The 17,230-nt window shown below is 43.0% G+C and overlaps 1 protein-coding gene across 1 annotated transcript; it reads left to right on the top strand.

Moving 5' to 3' along the window:
* Window positions 1–4,311: 4,311 nt before the first annotated feature.
* MAP1LC3B (microtubule associated protein 1 light chain 3 beta) lies at window positions 4,312–16,403 on the top strand. The gene is made up of 4 exons (XM_070398397.1): window positions 4,312–4,470; window positions 10,892–10,947; window positions 13,280–13,386; window positions 14,703–16,403. The coding sequence occupies exons 1-4, from the start codon at window positions 4,431–4,433 to the stop codon at window positions 14,875–14,877; spliced, it is 378 nt and encodes a 125-aa protein (XP_070254498.1). The 5' UTR covers window positions 4,312–4,430; the 3' UTR covers window positions 14,878–16,403.
* Window positions 16,404–17,230: the final 827 nt, after the last annotated feature.

The following is a 17,230-nucleotide window of genomic DNA, read 5'->3' as shown; positions in this document are numbered from 1 at the left end:
TGTTTCAGAAATCTCTCAGAGAAAAGGGGTGCAGGGTCTCTTCTGTAGCTGCTGAAAGGGGGTGACATTTTTCTTCAGAGCCAAGAGAACCTTGCTCTCTGTCAGAGAGACAATGAGGCCTGGGCATGGAAGGAGGTGGCAATGGTGTCTAGAGGTAGTATTCCCTGAATATGAGTAGGGTTTGTAACTTGGTGGGGACAAACTGAGTTTTAAATCTTAGTATTATTGGGGCAAAGCTAGAACAACAAGAATTATGACAAATGGTCCAGTGGAAGGAAAAACATTTTAGTACTCACTGATTCCAAGTCAAAGGATGGGATAAAATGAAGCATTAGTTTGGAAAGTTGTAGGTAAATATTTTAGAAAACAAAATAAATTTAAGATTCAGTTCAATTCATAGGTGAAAAATAAAATTTTGAAGACAATTAACTGAATTAGTCTAATATTGACTGTGTATTAGAGTCTACTGGAACACAAATTTTTCCCCCTAAAACCACTCTCACTATCATTAAAGTGCCATATTAAGACCAATTAATTTACTGCATTAAGTTTAGTTTCAATTTGGCCCAGCCAGTGTGGCTCAGTGGTTGAGCCTTGATCCATGAACCAGGAGGTCACAGTTTGATTCCCAGTCAGGGCACATGCCTGGGTTTCAGGCTCGATCCCTAGTGTGGGGCATGTAAGAGGCAGCTGATCAATGATTCTCTCTTATTGTTGATTTTTGTGCCTCTAAGTCTCCCTTCCTCTCTGAAATCAATAAGAAATATTTTTTTAAAAGTTTAGTTTCAATTTGGCATGATTGTTTACATCAGGGGTCCTCAAACTTTTTAAACAGGGGGCCAGTTCACTGTCCTTCAGACCATTGGAGGGCCGGACTATAGTTTAAAAAAAAACTATGAACAAATTCCTATGCACACTGCACATATCTTATTTTGAAGTAAAAAAACAAAACGGGAACAAATACAATATTTGTAATTGCATGTGGCCGGCGGGCCGTAGTTTGAGGACCCCTGGTTTACATAAACACAATAAGAATAGCAACTGAGTGTATAGGCTCTTTTAAAATCTGCTTTGCTGGAATCTCATGATTTAGCTTTAATGAGCCCCTCAGGCCAAAGAAGTTGAGCCACCTAGTTGCCACCAGATTTTCCTGCATTACCTGTATACTTGGGTAAATTCCTCAAGTTCTTGAGGTCCCCAATGATGTCTTGAGGTACCTTTCTTACCATCTCTCAGGAAAGCAATCTTCATTCCTTACCTGAAAAGACTGCCTTGAACTATGTGACCAAGCGAGGTACCAGGCTTTTCTCCAAGGGGCTCTTACTGGCTTCAAAAACATTTTCCTTCCTTAAGGCTTTCTGCTAACATTGAGCCCACGCATGTCTCTCTCAGACATGGCATTCCAGTCAAAGTCTTGGTTGATAAGATTATAATTGGAAACTGGTCTTATTGAATTCATACTAAGAAATGTATTGCCATGATTCACTCATTAAGAATTGCCAAATTCTAGAGGGATGAGGTAGGGAGAAAAAGATATAATTTACTAAATTTTTTAAAATTTTATTATATACTAGAGGCCTGGTGCACGAAATTTGTGCACTTGGGGGGGGGTGTCCCTCAGCCCAGCCTGCACCCTCTCCAATCTGGGACCCCTCAGGGGATGCCCAACTGCTGGTTTACTAAACTGGCAGTCGAACATCCCTCTCACAATCTGGGACTGCTGGCTCCCAACTGCTCACCTGCCTGCCAGCCTGATCACCTCCTAACCACTCCCCTGCCAGCCTGGTCACCCCCAACTGCCCTCCGCTGCTGGCCATCTTGTGGTGGCCATCTTATGACTACATGGGGGCAGCCATCTTGTGATGACATGGGTGTGGCCATCTTGTGTGAGAGTGTGATGGTCAATTTGCATATTACCTCTTTATTATATAGGATTATTATATAGGATTTTTATTGATTTCAGAGCGGAAGGGAGAGGGAGAGATAGAAACATCAATGATGAGAGAGAATCACTGATTGGCTGCTTTCTACATGCCCCCTTCTGGGGATTGAGTCCAAAATCTGGGCATATGCCCTTGACAGGGATGGAACCCTGGACCTTTCAGTCTACAGGCCAACGCTCTATCCACTGAGCCAAACCAGCAAGGTCCCAAATTGTTTTTAAAATGTCTCCTTATATTCGGAAGACGAGTACAATCCTTGTATTTATAACAAAGTGGAAAAGAACCAAATTCTAACTCAGTATTAGCTTACTTTTGACCTTTAAATTTATTTACTTAATTAAATTTATTATTCAGGAGAGCACATGCTGGGCCTTCATTTTGTGGAGTTTTAGAGACTGAGAATTAGAGGAGTATCTTAGTAGAATTCATCAGCTTTATGCTGATATTCCAAAATGAGATTTACTCTCTTCATTTGTCCTTGGGTGTGGTCGGCAAATGGCACTAATTGGATTTCTGCTGTCTCCGTGAGTAGGGTGATCTAAGCTATGTACCCTCTAGTGCAGTGGTTCTCAACCTCCTGGCCCTTTAAATACAGTTCCTCATGTTGTGACCCAACCATAAAATTATTTTCGTTACTACTTCATAACTGTAATGTTGCTACTGTTATGAATCGTAATGTAAATATCTGATATGCAGGATGGTCTTAGGTGACCCCTGTGAAAGGGTCGTTCGACCGCCAAAGGGGTCGTGATCCACAGGTTGAGAACCGCTGCTCTAGTGCAAACCATTTACTCTTCCTAGGATTTACTAGATGGCTGCAGGCTGCTTGGCATCTAGAGTGTCTAGAGCAGCGGTTCTCAACCTGTGGGTCGCGACCCCTTTGGGGGCTGAACGACCCTTTCACAGGGGTCGCCTAAGACCATCGGAAAACGCATATATAATTACATATTGTTTTTGTGATTAATCAGTATGCTTTAATTATGTTCAATCTGTAACAATGAAAATACATCCTGCATATCAGATATTTACATGACGATTCATAACAGTAGCAAAATTACAGTTATGAAGTAGCAACGAAAATAATTTTATGGTTGGGGGTCACCACAACATGAGGAACTGTATTAAAGGGTCGCGGCATTAGGAAGGTTGAGAACCACTGTTCTAGATGGTTGCAAACTGCTGTTTCCCTATTCCACTTGTCCAGGCTTACTGGCCTCTGTCATCTATATAACTTCTTTTAACATTTCTCTTTATAAACCTGTAACTTTCACAAACCTTTCTACAGCTCTCAGAAACCTTTTAACCTATTCAGAAACAACCAACTTTAGAAAATTCATTTTCTTTTTCCTTCAAAATATATTTCCATAGCTATACCTTCTATTATCAAACCATACAATTTATTTCCAATTTAATTTGAACTTTATACTCTTATAAACCCCAATTTCCAATAATAACAAAAACAGCAAACAACCAGCATTCCTTAGATGGACTTTTATGAACACATTTTAAACACTCTCACTTTTTTTTTTTATTGTGTAGAAAGGGGTTTGATTTTCCCTTACTTTTCTACAGCCCTTTCACTGCCACAGCACTCTCACTTTCAAGAAACACACCTTCAACAAAGCACGAGACATTACACCAACAGCTCCACATCTATTTTCTAGCTTTTTTTTGGTATTAAAAGGTGGTAAACTTAAGACTTGTCCAGCAATCAGTGGGTTAACAGCTGAAATTAATCTGCTAACATAGCTAAGGGCTTTTCGTTTCAATAAGGGTTACCCTCCAATAACCTGCATTTTAAAAGCTGGCCTAGATAAGAGTTAGATTCCCAAGTTAGCTTCTAGTAAACAAATACTGAAATAACCCGGTTGCAATTCTTTCCCTAGTTCGGACAACATGTGACAGAAGTCACTAGTGGAGATTCTTACAATGAAAACACCCCCCCACTCCCACCCCAATGTGCTTTATCTGATAAGCCAAAGAACATAAACAAAAACCAGCAGTTCCTAGAACAGTGATACCGTGAGACAGAAGCACAAAAATACTATATGATCAGGTAGAGTCCTTAAGAGCCACCAGCACGGAGCGCTGGAAACGCTAGTGCGCGAACTCAAAGCAGCTAGCCACGCGGGACAGGGGCCCCGACAGGCGTCTCTGGGGGGAAGGGGGCGCGCGGCTCACTTCCGCCCCACACAGGGAGGCATGCGCACTGGGTGCCGTCAACTAGGGCACTTGTCCTTCCCGCGCGCATGCGCAGGGCGCACCCCACGCCCCGCCCCCGGCTCTGCGCGCGGCCCTGCTTCCGCCACGCACGCTATGGCGGCGGCGGAGTCCACCCTTGGCCCCGCCTCCTGGGGCGGCGCGCCGGTCACTTGACGCGGCTGCGGGCTGAAGAGACACAAGGGAAGTCGCGGTCGACGCCGTCGGGACCTCCGCCACCTAAAGCTGCGGGACCCTCTTCCTCGCCTGCTCCCAGCCTCGCGCGCCATGCCGTCGGAGAAGACCTTCAAGCAGCGCCGCACCTTCGGTGGGTACCCCGGCAGGGCCGGGGCTGGCGAGGGCGGCCCGGCCCGGGAAAACTGAGGGTCCGAGGCGGCGGGCCGGGCTGGGGGCCCGGAGGTTGACGGAGGCTGGAGAGGGCTGAGGGTCGGAGGCGGCGGGCCGGGCTGGGGGCCCGGAGGTTGACGTCGGCCGGAGAGGGCTGAGAGGCCGAGGCGGTGGGCCGGGCCGGGGGGCTGGGCGCTGACGGAGGGCCTGGTACCGTAGGGCTGAGGGCCGAGGCGGCGGGGACCGGACGCCAGGCCGGTGGACGGCTCAGGGGCCGCGCGGGGCTAAGGTGTGGGTGGCCGGGGGCCGAGGAGCCGAGGGGCCGGGCCGGGAGGGCTGAGGTGCGGGGCCTGAGAGGCCGCGGGGTTGAGGACGGCTGCGGGTGCCCGACGGGCCGAAGGCTTCCGGGAAGGGCCCGCGAGGAGGGCTGAGAGGGCTGCGGGGTGCGGGGGTGCGGGGGTGCGGGGGTGGGTGCGAGCCGGGCCGGGCACTCACACCCGGCCCCGCGAGGGCGCGCGTTTGCGGAGGTGCTGAATCACCTTTGGCCCCCGGTCAGCCCTCTGGTCTGGGGGTGCGGGGTGACTGTCCCTCCCAGAAGCGAAAACCCGTGTGCGGAGTGTCGGGCTCGGGGGGAGCCCCCGGACGCCGGGCTGCGACAGGCCCTTTGAAGTGGTGGCTCTGGGATGCAGGTGAATCATCTGCAGGTGAGTGTCCTGATGCCGTGCGGGCACCGGCACCGCCGGCGCTCTAACCGAGAGAAGGGGGAGCCCTGGGGAGCCCCTGAGTCTGCAGGTTCTGCGCCCCGCTCCGCCCGGGTGGGCCGGGCCTGCGGGCGGGACCTGCTGGTGTGCTGGGGGCAGTGGAGCTGGGTGGGTGGCCTTTCCTCCTGGTGCCAGTGCACCCTCACCTCTATGCCGGCAGGAACCATGTCCGTTCTCTCCCACCTTAGCCTGGAAACCCGGCTTAGGTTTTCTGGCATTTGGTTGAAACGGAAAGTAACATCCCAGTAATTACTGCTCCACAAAAAGGATGGGAAGGAAGTGATGAGTGCTCTTAAGCACGGAAATTCTGCAACAGCAGCGTGGCCTCCGTGGATGCCCACTTGCAGGACTTGCTCGTGGCCGCTCGGGGCGGGCAGGTGGAGGAGGGAAGCACCAGGTCCTCCACGCGCACAGAGAGGGTCCTGGGCGATCTTCACGGTCTGCAGCGGGGACCCCTCTGGCCAGGTTTCGGGGGTCTAGAAAGAGGTGAGCGTTCATTTGAGCTTGGATCTGGTTCTCTAGATCTCATTATTGATAAGTATTTGATTTCTTGTGCCCGAGAAGTTTCAGTAAATGAAATGCATGTTGGCCTGCTGAGCATATCTTTCCAAACAACTCCTTAAGTAGTTTGTTGGTCAAGAAGACTTAGACGTGCCTTTTTAATTAGAACGTTTCCCTTTAGAGACCTTAGTGAACTCTTACTGTTATTTAGCTTTTTTGCAACCCTGAGAGCGGCATTTAAAGCAGATTTGCAGTATCTGGCTTCCATCCTCACTGACTCTGGCATTTGAAAGTTAACTGGGGACATTTGTGTGGGAAAGATGCCCATTTTCTCATGACTGAAACTATACTTTCCTCTGCTTAAAGGATTTTTAAGTTATTCTAGAGAAATAGGTTCTAATTAATTGGAAGGATTTCACCTGGAACCTGTGACTCTGGAAGTAAACAAGCAGGAACGCCCCTTCCCTCACTCCCTTCCCAGTAGTGTATCTTAAATACAAGGTGGGCAAAAATAGGTTTACTGTGCCATTACGACATTATTTTGTATTAATAAAGCTGTTGTAATAATCATAATCTGCATGCCGTTTTTCATACAACTGTAAGCCTACTTTTGCCCCCTCCGTATATTGTATCTGCTTTCCCCTTATCTAACCTTTCCTCCCCACCCCCTTTTCTAAGATCTCTTTAATAGTCATTTTGCAGAAAAGTATCAAATATCTCTTAATGACTACTACCTTTCTTTGCTCCTGATTTTCATAACAGCACTGATAATTGAGTTTTCAGAGATTTGTAGCACAGTAAATGAGGGGAATTAATTAATTGGTGAGAACCTCTGTACTGTAGAATCTAAGACCAGCCTCAGTTAGCTTGAGCAGTTCTCTCTCTCTTTCCAAGTGAGTGAGTTTAAGTTAGTTTAAAGTTGAATACAGCTCTGTTGATGTCTTTTTCTATGATTGAGAGGGTAGGGCCCACCCCAAACAACCCCTTTTGTAGCTGAAGAAACTGGGTGGGGCCTAGAGAGGTGAAGAACATGGTCCACCTAGTGGCAGAGTCTGGACTTGTCCTTTTAAACTTGAGAGATGATTTTCTTCCATCTCTGGTAGGGAGCCATCATTTCCAATACATGATCAACACTCTGAGTCGAGATGCATAGTGAATCCTTGCAGATGTTTTGAAAAATATAATACATTTGAAAAGTTGTATTTGACCAAACAGTGTTGGATTCAGTCTTCTCAAATGTTGTAATAATTTCACTCCATTTTCTTCTGGAGTTGGCCAGTTTATTTAATATCAGAACTGTTTCCCAGACACTGTTCTGCTGAGATTCAATGGTAAACTTAGGTCTTAAGCTTCTCCATTAATAATCAAAGGGTTAGGCCCTGGCTGGTGTGTCTCAGTTGGGGGTTGTCTTGGCACTGAAAGGTTGCCACTTGGATTCCAGGTCAGGGCGCATGCCTAGATTTTGGGGTGTGCAAGAGGCAGCCGATTGATGTTTTGCTTTGACATCCATGTTTCTCTCCCTCCCTCCCCCTTCTTCTCTCTCTAAAAGTGAACAAAAACTCTTTTAAATAAATAAATATTAAAAAATAATGAAACTGTTTGCATGTCTCAGGGGAAGTTTGTATTGGTCTAAAATAGCTTCAACTACTCTAATAGGTAGACTGGAGAGAGACTTATGCCAAAACCTGGGTAGCATGCCACGATGGGTTGGATATTACGTTTATGATTTATAAACAGATTGAGGAAATACTTATCATGCACGAAGAGGTCATTGGTTTGAATCCCAGTCAGGCCATATGCCCAGGTTGTGGGCTCCATTCCCAGTAGAGGGTGTACAGGAAGGCACCGATGGCTGTTTCTCTCTCACATTGATGTTTCTCTCTCCCTTCGTCTCTCTCTAAAATCAATAAGAGAGGTATCAGCATATACCATATTTACTCAGTTGCTTCAGGCACCTGGGCAAGACACTAAAGACATTCCTATGCTACTCTTTTCACCTTAAAGAAGTCACTTGTCTTTAATAAAAATAATCATTTTTTGTCTTCCTTTTATGGCCATATTTTGGGGATAAATCAAGATAATGAAAACTTTTGACACTATAGTTTCTTGACTTTGAAGCCTCTCATTTAGAACCTATTTTGATTTTCTTTCTTCATTTACCAAAATAAATCAGTTTCCTATATAAAAAAATCTTTCCCTTATGCCTAAATGTTTTTTGTTTGCTTGTTTACATATTTTTTTTTAAATTGATTTCAGAGAGGAAGGGAGAAGGAGAGATAGAAACATCAATGATGAGAATCATTGACTGGCTGCCTTCTGCATGCCCTCCACTGGGGATCGAACCCACGACCTGGGCATGTGCCCTGACCGGGAATCGAACCATGACTTCTGATTCATAGGTCAGTGCTCAAGCACGCCAGCTGGGCTATGCCTAAATGTTTTCACTTACTTTGTAGATTCATTAGGACAAGCTTTTAAATAAGGAACACATTCCCATGTATATTAGTTATCATCCACTTGCTAGAGTGAATTCTGATTTCCCCTAGCCTCTGAAATAATTTACCCTGACAATATGGAGATTTTTGTTGTGAAGAGGGCTGATGCTAAATCTGGATGGTAGAGGACCTTTTCTTGGATGGGAGAGTCATAGGGACAGGTCTTAGAGCAATGAGGTTTCCAAGGATAATGTAAAGAAAAAACTCCTCCTTGCCCTGGCCCGTTTGGCTCAGTGGATGGAGCGTCGGCCTGCGGACTGAGGGGTTCCAGGTTCGATTCCGGTCAAGGGCATGTGCCTTGGTTGCGGGCATGTCCCCAGTTGGGGGTGTGCGAAGGGCAGCTGGTCGATGTTTCTCTCTCGTCGATGTTTCTGGCTCTCTGTCCCCCTCCCTTCCTCTCTGTGGAAAATCAATAAAATATATTTTTTAAAAAAGAAAAAGAAAAAACTCCTCCTTCTGTATGTCTCCTCTATTCTCAGTATCCTACTAAATACTTCACTTCTGACACCAGACATGTGGGTTTCCCACACATGAAGCAGTTCAGCTGGGTGTCCTACAGTTTACCTCAATTCTAACACTATCTCCCTGGTGATAGCCTCAGATCCAGCAAGTTAAGGACTCAGTCCCGCAAGACTGCCCCTCCCTCACTAACACTTCAACCACTAATTGCAAGTGCAGGTTGTTACCTGTGCTTCGGACAGCTGACCTCTCTTTTCCCAGGTGGTCAGGGAGAGAGGCTGAATGTTTAAGCCCTCTAATCCAGTGGTTCTCAACCTTGGCTGCACATTAGAATCACCTGGGAATCTTTTGAAAATCCTGATTTCTGGGCCTCATCCTCCGGAAATTCTGTTTCTTTGTTATGGGGTGGGACCACAACATTAGTAATAAAGAAACAGAATTTCCGGAGGATGAGGCCCAGAAATCAGGATTTTAAAAAGATTCCCAGGTGATTCTAATGTGCAGCCAAGGTTGAGAACCACTGCTCTAATCTTTGTTGGTCCCCTGGCAACCAGCCCCCACCCTTAAAAGGCTTTCTCAAAATCACCTCATTAACATAAACTCAGGTGTGGTTGAAAGGGGCTTATTATGAATAAGGAAAAATCTTTATCACTCATATAGGAAAATCCAAGGGTTTTGGGAGCTCTGTGCCAGGACCAAATATGTATTTCTTGTTATAAGTCACAATGTCACAGGTGAAAACCAATAGGTTAAATTCACTGTTAATAATAGCTAAATTTATGTTTATCCTCATGTATTGAATAAGAATATGCACTGGGGCCGAAACCGGTTTGGCTCAGTGGATAGAGCGTCGGCCTGCGGACTGAAGGGTTCCGGGTTCGATTCCGGTCAAGGGCATGTACCTGGGTTGCGGGCACATCCCCAGTGGGAGATGTGCAGGAGGCAGCTGATCGATGTTTCTCTCTCATCGATGTTTCTAACTCTCTATCTCTCTCCCTTCCTCTCTGTAAAAAATCAATAAAATATATTTAAAAAAAAAAAAAAAAAGAATATGCACTGGGAAGAATCAATGAGTTTGCAGTTGTCTCTGTCTATAGCAAATATGTTTTTATTTTTAATATGTTTTTATTGATTTCATACAGGGAGAGGGATAGAGAAATAGGAACGTCAGTGATGAGGGAGAATCATTGATTGGCTGCCTCCTGCACTCCCCACACTGGGGATCAAGCCTGCAACTCTGACTGTGAATTGAACCGTGACCTTCTGGTTCATAGGTCGATGCTCAACCACTGAGCCACATGGACCGGGGGCAAATATGTTTTTATTTAGTAGTTTATCTTTAGAGCTGATTTAGAAATGTTGGATGGGAAAATAGAAATAGAACTTATGTTCATATTTGAATATGGGAATTCAATAGTTTTTATGGAGAATACTAATTTTTTAAAAAAATCCAAACCAAAATGGCAGTGATGTTAAAATAAATTCATATTTATATAGGTCATAGCATCTTTTTTTCTGGAGCTACTAGTATGAGCACTTTCTCAGGAAGTTCATTACATTGATCATTTATTTGCAAATATATACCATGAGAATGAATCCTACCATAGTAAATCAAGGTGATTTTATTAATTTTTGTTAGGTTTTAATTAATGCCATCTTGATCATATGTTCATGTATTGCTGTATATATGACATGTCCCTCCAATTATATTGTCACCTTATTGAGAACTGGACTTGGCTTATTTTTTCCCCCGTATAATCCCCAGACAGCCTAGTACAATAGTTGAAAATATAAGTAAGTGATTATATTAAGGGGGAGAATACAGAGATATTCTCAAAAAAGTATTCAATAGTAGACTTTGTGTTTATTTGGGGTACTGTACAAAACTATTTAAACTCAAACAGGGCATTCTTTTTTCTCTCTGGTCTTATAACTCCTGATAAAACCATGTAATTAATTGCATGTTGGTTTCCATATAATTAATTGCCCTTGGCCTCACATACCAACCTTTGCCAGATAGGAAGTGTTAGTGCTTGGTTTCTTTCAATTCTAGAAGATGCGTCTACTGTTTTGCTCTGCCACAGATAAAGATAGCTGAATTCAGATATAGAACTCAACCAGCAAAAATGCAGGAAACAAGCTGCATTAGGGCCCTTAATAATCCCTATATCTTTTTTCATTGCAGAACAAAGAGTAGAAGATGTCCGGCTTATCCGAGAGCAGCATCCGACCAAAATCCCGGTAGGTAGTTTTAGATACCTATGTATGTTTCAGTGGTTAATAATGTATGCAGCCCTGGCCATGTTGCTAAGTGGTTAAGAGTGTCAGCCCACACACTGAAGGGTCACGGGTTCGATTCCCAGTTAAGGGCATGTACCTGGGTTGCAAGTTCAATCCCCGGTCCTGGTCGGGCGTGTGCAGAAGGCAACCAATCCATGTCTGTCTATCCCCCTCTCTGTTTTCTCCTCCCCCTCTCCCTCCCTCTTCTCTTCAATGGGAAAAAATGTATGTCCTCAGGTGAGGATTTAAAAAGAAAAAAAAAGAAACTCCACTGCTAAATTCTATAGAAGCTTTCATGTTTGGCTTTCTGACTGGTCATCTGATACCAAAGTAGGAAAAAGAAGATGAAAGATCTATGGGGGGGCTGTAAAGTGTACAGAAAAGATAATAAGATGGGTCTGCTCAGCAGTTTCACACCTGTAGGATTCTATAGTAAAAGACATGTTCTGGTTGGACTGGCTGGAGCTTTCACAATAATATGTCCTTGTACTTGGGGTTAACATATGGCTTAGAGGTGAGCCTTCTGGGGAATTACCTTAATTTTAAGTGTTTTTATTGTTGTTTTGTTTTGGTTTTTTACTTTTGGGTACCTGCTATATTTATTTACTAACAGGTGCTACCCCTTGGAAACAAATAGCTAGCCCAATGTCTGCCAGAATTAGTTCTACAGAATCCTTTTGAAATGTGAATATCTGTGTACATTAAAAGTCATCTTTTCTGTTAGTAGTTTCAGGTTTTTTGCAGAAGTCACATATTTGTACTCCCTTGTATGTGTTTGTGACTCACTGCGCAAGTTTGAGAAGCAGGCTCACAGCCACTCACATGTTGAGAATCCAATGGGTGGATGGACGGACAAGGCACAGGCAGTTCCCTGGTCCTCCACTCTTCATTCCCCAGTGGTGACTTTTTTTTTTCTGTGCTCCTGTCCATAGCCCTTACCATTAAATAAAAATTTGAGAAGGTACTTTCAGATTTAGTAAAATGCCTTATTATGAGTTATGCATCTGGTCTCCCCAATTGGAAGAGTCAAAGGAAAAATTTGAAGAAATAAGAACTGAAAAGTAAACCAATCATTTTAGGTAATTGAATTTTCATGGATATCACCACCAAATAGTGAATAGAAGCAGCTAGAACAGCTTCTCCCCAAGCAGACCAGACTCAGCAGCTGAAAGCAGAAGGTACCCAAAGTCATCTTATCTAGCATTTTCCAGACTGCTGTGTGTTCCTTTAACAAAGGATTCTAAGATCTTGAATTTTTTCTTCTCATTCCTTACTTCGGCTTCTTTCTGGGCCAAGAACCTATGATTTCTGTATTGGCTCTGATTTCTGCTACCACTTAAATCTAGGCAGGTATACTCTATCCACTGATTCTTCCTTGTGGATATCATGTTCTGAACACACAGCCATAGATAAACTCATCATTTAAACAAGGAAGGTGATGACAGCTTCACTTTTTTTTTCTTCTTCTCTACAGAAAGGAAGTACGGCAAGGAGCTAATGGATTTATTTCACTTCATAATGTGAAACCATTTTTGTTTCCTGCATATTTCAAGATTCTTGACTTTAATACTTATTAAAGAAATAGCAAGAATATTTTATCAAAATGAAAGAAATCTTCAAGTAACAAATTGAAGATTTGACCTCTACTTATCAAATATTTACTTAGGATTATTTTCATGTCAAATAGAGAAACATGTCTCTAATATAAAAAAAAAAACTGAGTCTAGCCCAGCTGGTGTGGCTCTGTGGTTGAGCATTGACCTATGAACCAGGAGGTCACAGTTTGATTCCTGGTCAGGACACATGCCCGGATTGCAGGCTTGATCCCCAGTGTGGTGTGTGCAGGAGGGAGCCAATCAGTGATTCTTTCATCATTGATATTTCTATCTCTCTCTCCCTCTCTCTTCCTCTCTGAAATCAATAAAAATAAATTAAAAAAAAAAAACACCTTAACACTTTTATTAAGGTTTGGTGGAAATGGTGGTATTAGAATTGATACAGACAGATTCATATCTTTACACTTAAGCTGCTACCAGCCTCTGTTCTGAAACTTAGGGTCTTTTTCTGACTAGGTAGTATATTTTCATGGTTCCAAATAACAAAATACTTAGCAGTTTCTTCCTCCACCCTGCTCACCCCCTTGGAGTGAGCTACTTTGTCTCTTGTGTACCATTTTATAAGAGATATAGAGCTATGAGGAAACTAACAAATGTGACAGTTACAAACATAGGAAGTATTTTATTTTTCTCTCTTAGTGACTATTTTAAAATCACATTTCTGGCTTCATTACTAGGTGATAATAGAACGATACAAGGGTGAGAAGCAGCTTCCTGTCCTGGATAAAACCAAGTTTCTTGTACCTGATCATGTCAACATGAGTGAACTCATCAAGATAATTAGGTAATCACCTTTTTGTTTTTTTATTTCTTTAGGTAACTCATTTTTATTTTATTTTATTTTTTATCTTAGGAGGGGAGGTGGGGGAAAGGAAGGAGAGAGAGAAACAGAAACATTGATGCGAGAGAAACATTGATCGGTTGCCTCCCACGTGTGCCCCACTGGGACCGAACCCAAAATCTGGGTATGTGCCCTGATCGGGAATCGAACCCACCACCTTTTTTGTTGTTGTTAATCCTCACCTGAGGATATTTTCCCATTGATTTTTAGGGAGAGTGGAAGAGAGAGGGAAAGACAGAGAGAAGCATCGATGTGAGAGAAACACATTGATTGGTTGCCTCCTGCACAAGCCTTGACCATGGCCTAGGCCACGGAGGAGCCTGCAACCAAGGTACGTGCCCTTGACTGGAATCAAACCCGGGACCCTTTGGTTGGCAGGCTGATGCTCTATCCACTGAGTCAAACCAGCTAGGGTGAACCCACCACCTGTTGGTGTAGGGGACGTCCTGATACTCCAACCAAGCCACACCAGCCGGGGCTTTACTACTTCTTTTTAAAAAAAATATGTTTTTATTGATTTCAAAGAGGAAGGGAGAGGGAAAGAGAGAAACATCAATGATGAGAGAGGATCATTGACTGGCTGCCTCTTGCATGCCCCCTACTGGGGACCAAGCCCACAACCCGGGTGTGTCCTGATGGGAATAGAACTCTGACCTCCTGGCTCATGAGTTGATGCTCAACCACTGAGACACACCAGCTGGGCTAAGTTCTTATTCTTTATCACACTTACAGATAAATCTTTAGTTCTGATTAAAATTATTCAAGCTTAATAAAACCATAAGATGTTTCATTTCTTAGTTTTTTATATTTTTTATCTGATCGTTTCATAACATCTAGTTTAGATGTCCTTTAATCAGAAAAGTTACAAGTTTTGTGTAGCAAAATTAAGAATTCAGATTTGGTATAGTGGTAATATATTGTACCAGCTTAGGTCTTAGTTTGTAAATATTTTGAACTATTTTCCTCACATTTTGGACACTAATGACACTCTTCAGACAGCATAATAGTTTAAAACTCAAGAAGGTAGTAAGAATAACTTAAGGATTATCACTAATATTGATCATGAATATAATCATAGAAAATGTCTTGTGCTTTATGAGAAGAACTATTAGTCATCATTGGTAAGGTATACACTTAATTTTGCCAGAAGCAGCATTTACAAAATCTTTATACTTTTAAAATCAATTAGTGGGTGGTATTTTTACATATGTTCCCTACTTATTGATGTATCAATATTTTTTCACATTTTCTTTCAATAGAAGGCGCTTACAGCTCAACGCTAATCAAGCCTTCTTCCTGTTAGTGAATGGGCACAGCATGGTGAGTGTGTCCACACCGATATCGGAAGTGTATGAAAGTGAGAAGGATGAAGATGGATTCCTGTATATGGTATACGCCTCTCAGGAGACATTTGGAATGAAATTGTCACTGTAAGACTAGAAAAATGCATCTGTTCTAGAATTTTTTAAACCCTTACCAACGGGGAAAAAAGGGATGTTACCAACTGAGATTGGATCTGTTCATCTAAATCACAGATCATCAAAACAGTAGTGTCTGGCCTAGGAGTTTTAGAAAGTTGTTTTTGTACTTTAAGCAGAAAAACTGAGCTCCAAGCGAGCACATTCAGCTTTGGAAAACTATATTATTTAACCTAGGCTGTCTTGTTTCAAAGTTTAAAAATAAAATACTTTGCATTCTAACTTACCAATAAGATAGATCTTCAAGTTATTTTAATGTTCTTTCCCCAATAGGAACTTGCATTTTGAGCATTCAGAGACAGTAAGTCAGAACCTGCCAACTTCTTATTGAAGGGTTTCTATCCAACTAGAGAAATCTCAAGCATAGCCCCCCAAACACATTTGCCATAATACAGGCTAAATGGAGGTGTATGAGAAAACGGTGAACTGCTGTTAAAGGTTCCTGATTCCTATCAAGTGTACCCAAGGCAACGCTCTTGCACTGTTAGAAGTTCTTGTTTGTTCTCCAGACAGTAACATACATGATGATACCACTGCTCAGGGGGAACCTTGAATAATTTATTTTGGTCAAGTTTCTCAAAAGGCCCAGAGGAAAAAAGTGACATTTCTTCTGTTTTGGATATTCTCTGATCACAGAGCTCAAAATAGTGCCTGCTTTGGTAAATAAACAAGCACTTGTATCAGTTTCATTCTTTAGGACAGTGGTAGAAACTACAGAATCTTGCAGATGATCCATGTTTTATGTTAAGTGTGTGACTAAAATATGTTGTTAAAAAGTTACCACATTTTTTAGAGTATTTCAGTCATCACTGTTAGGTCAAACCACCATTGAAATTCCCCCACTCTAAGCGCATGTCAATTGTGAAGAAAGCAGTAAAAGGAGATATATTCTCTTCACAGATATTAATATCAAAAAGTTAAACATTTCCCAAGTCCAACCAGAATAACCAATACTTCCTACTACCTGCATGACTCTTTACTATTTTCATGGAAATATCACAAAAAGATCACAGACCACTTTAGACTACATGTAGCAGGTCATGATTTGCCTTTGTGTGTTTAGATGTGTATGGAATACTTGTATCAGTTAGTGGAAATTATTTACTATAATGTTGGGATTAGGCAATATTACTGCGTATGGGCTCTCACCCCCCAACCTCCTATCACCCACCCCTACTGCTGCATGCGTCTGTCTACATGGCTAACTTTTAATATGTATATTTTTACATTATGTACATTCTTAATCGGCCTGTCTTGTTTAGATTGTATGTCACTATATCTGACATTCTTGTAACTACTGTGTGATCGATAAGATTCCTATAAGAAATTCTGCTTTTTAAAAAACAATACCATGCTGAGAGGGGTGACATATCCCACGTTAGTGGGTAGTCACTCTATATTTATAGGATCTTTAAAACAAGTACATTTTTAAATGAACTAAGGTGAATAAAGGCACAACTAAAAACTGTCATTAAAGCTCAATTTAATGGATCAGTGTTTGAGACCTGCAGTCCTGCATACTGTCTGTACTAGCCAAAGCCAAACAATACCCTTCCTAACAAGCAGCATCCAGGCTGGTTTTGCTGTGCTGGGGGAGCAGGTGGGAGTGACACCTCTGAAGGCCTCCTGTCAGGGGCATCTTCTTCACTGTGGTCAAGGCTCTGCCACCTGGTCTTGTCCTTACAAAACTGTCCTGAGAACTTCTATGCCACAGAGGAGGATGGATGGATGTGGGACGTAAGTGTTTTGTGGGAATACACACTTGAAAACATATTGCTCTGAATGAAGAAAGTAAAATAAACACAAAGGTATAGAGTGTGTACTGGTATATGCAGTCAGGAAGGCAAGACTCATGGTACCTTAGTTTACTGGGGAGCCGCATCAGGTAAAGATATAATGCAAACAACCAGGCAAGTAGTGGCCAGTGTTACTAATTTGGAAAACTCTGGACCTAGACCCAGCTCAAATTCAAGTAGGCACTGCAATGTTTGTAGAAGAAAGAGTACAGGGAGTGGGTTGAGGAAATACTCTGCTTCCCCGAGTTTCTTGTTCAGCAGGTGTGTACATGTCCCACATCTCCAGAGGAAGAGCAAGTGCTCCATATTGGGCTGCCAGCTGTGTCTCATGTTACTTACCTAACAGTAGCCTGAAAAAACCAAGAGGCCTTATGGACCTTTATGAAAAAGAGGGAAAAAGCTCCCTCTAGTGCTTGGCACTGCTCATGACAAAAATGTAGTTCTAGGCATACTCCCACTGCCAACCTCCCAAATCCAGGGGGACAGAGCTTAAGATGGTAGGGCACATTCACC

The sequence above is a fragment of the Myotis yumanensis genome, unplaced genomic scaffold (assembly GCF_028538775.1).
Source record: "Myotis yumanensis isolate MYYU_CA2020_CCGP unplaced genomic scaffold, mMyoYum1.0.hap1 SCAF_18, whole genome shotgun sequence".
NCBI classification, from domain to species: domain Eukaryota; kingdom Metazoa; phylum Chordata; class Mammalia; order Chiroptera; family Vespertilionidae; genus Myotis; species Myotis yumanensis.
Note: the sequence above shows the minus strand (reverse complement) of the source record. Positions and strands in the feature narration are given on the sequence as shown.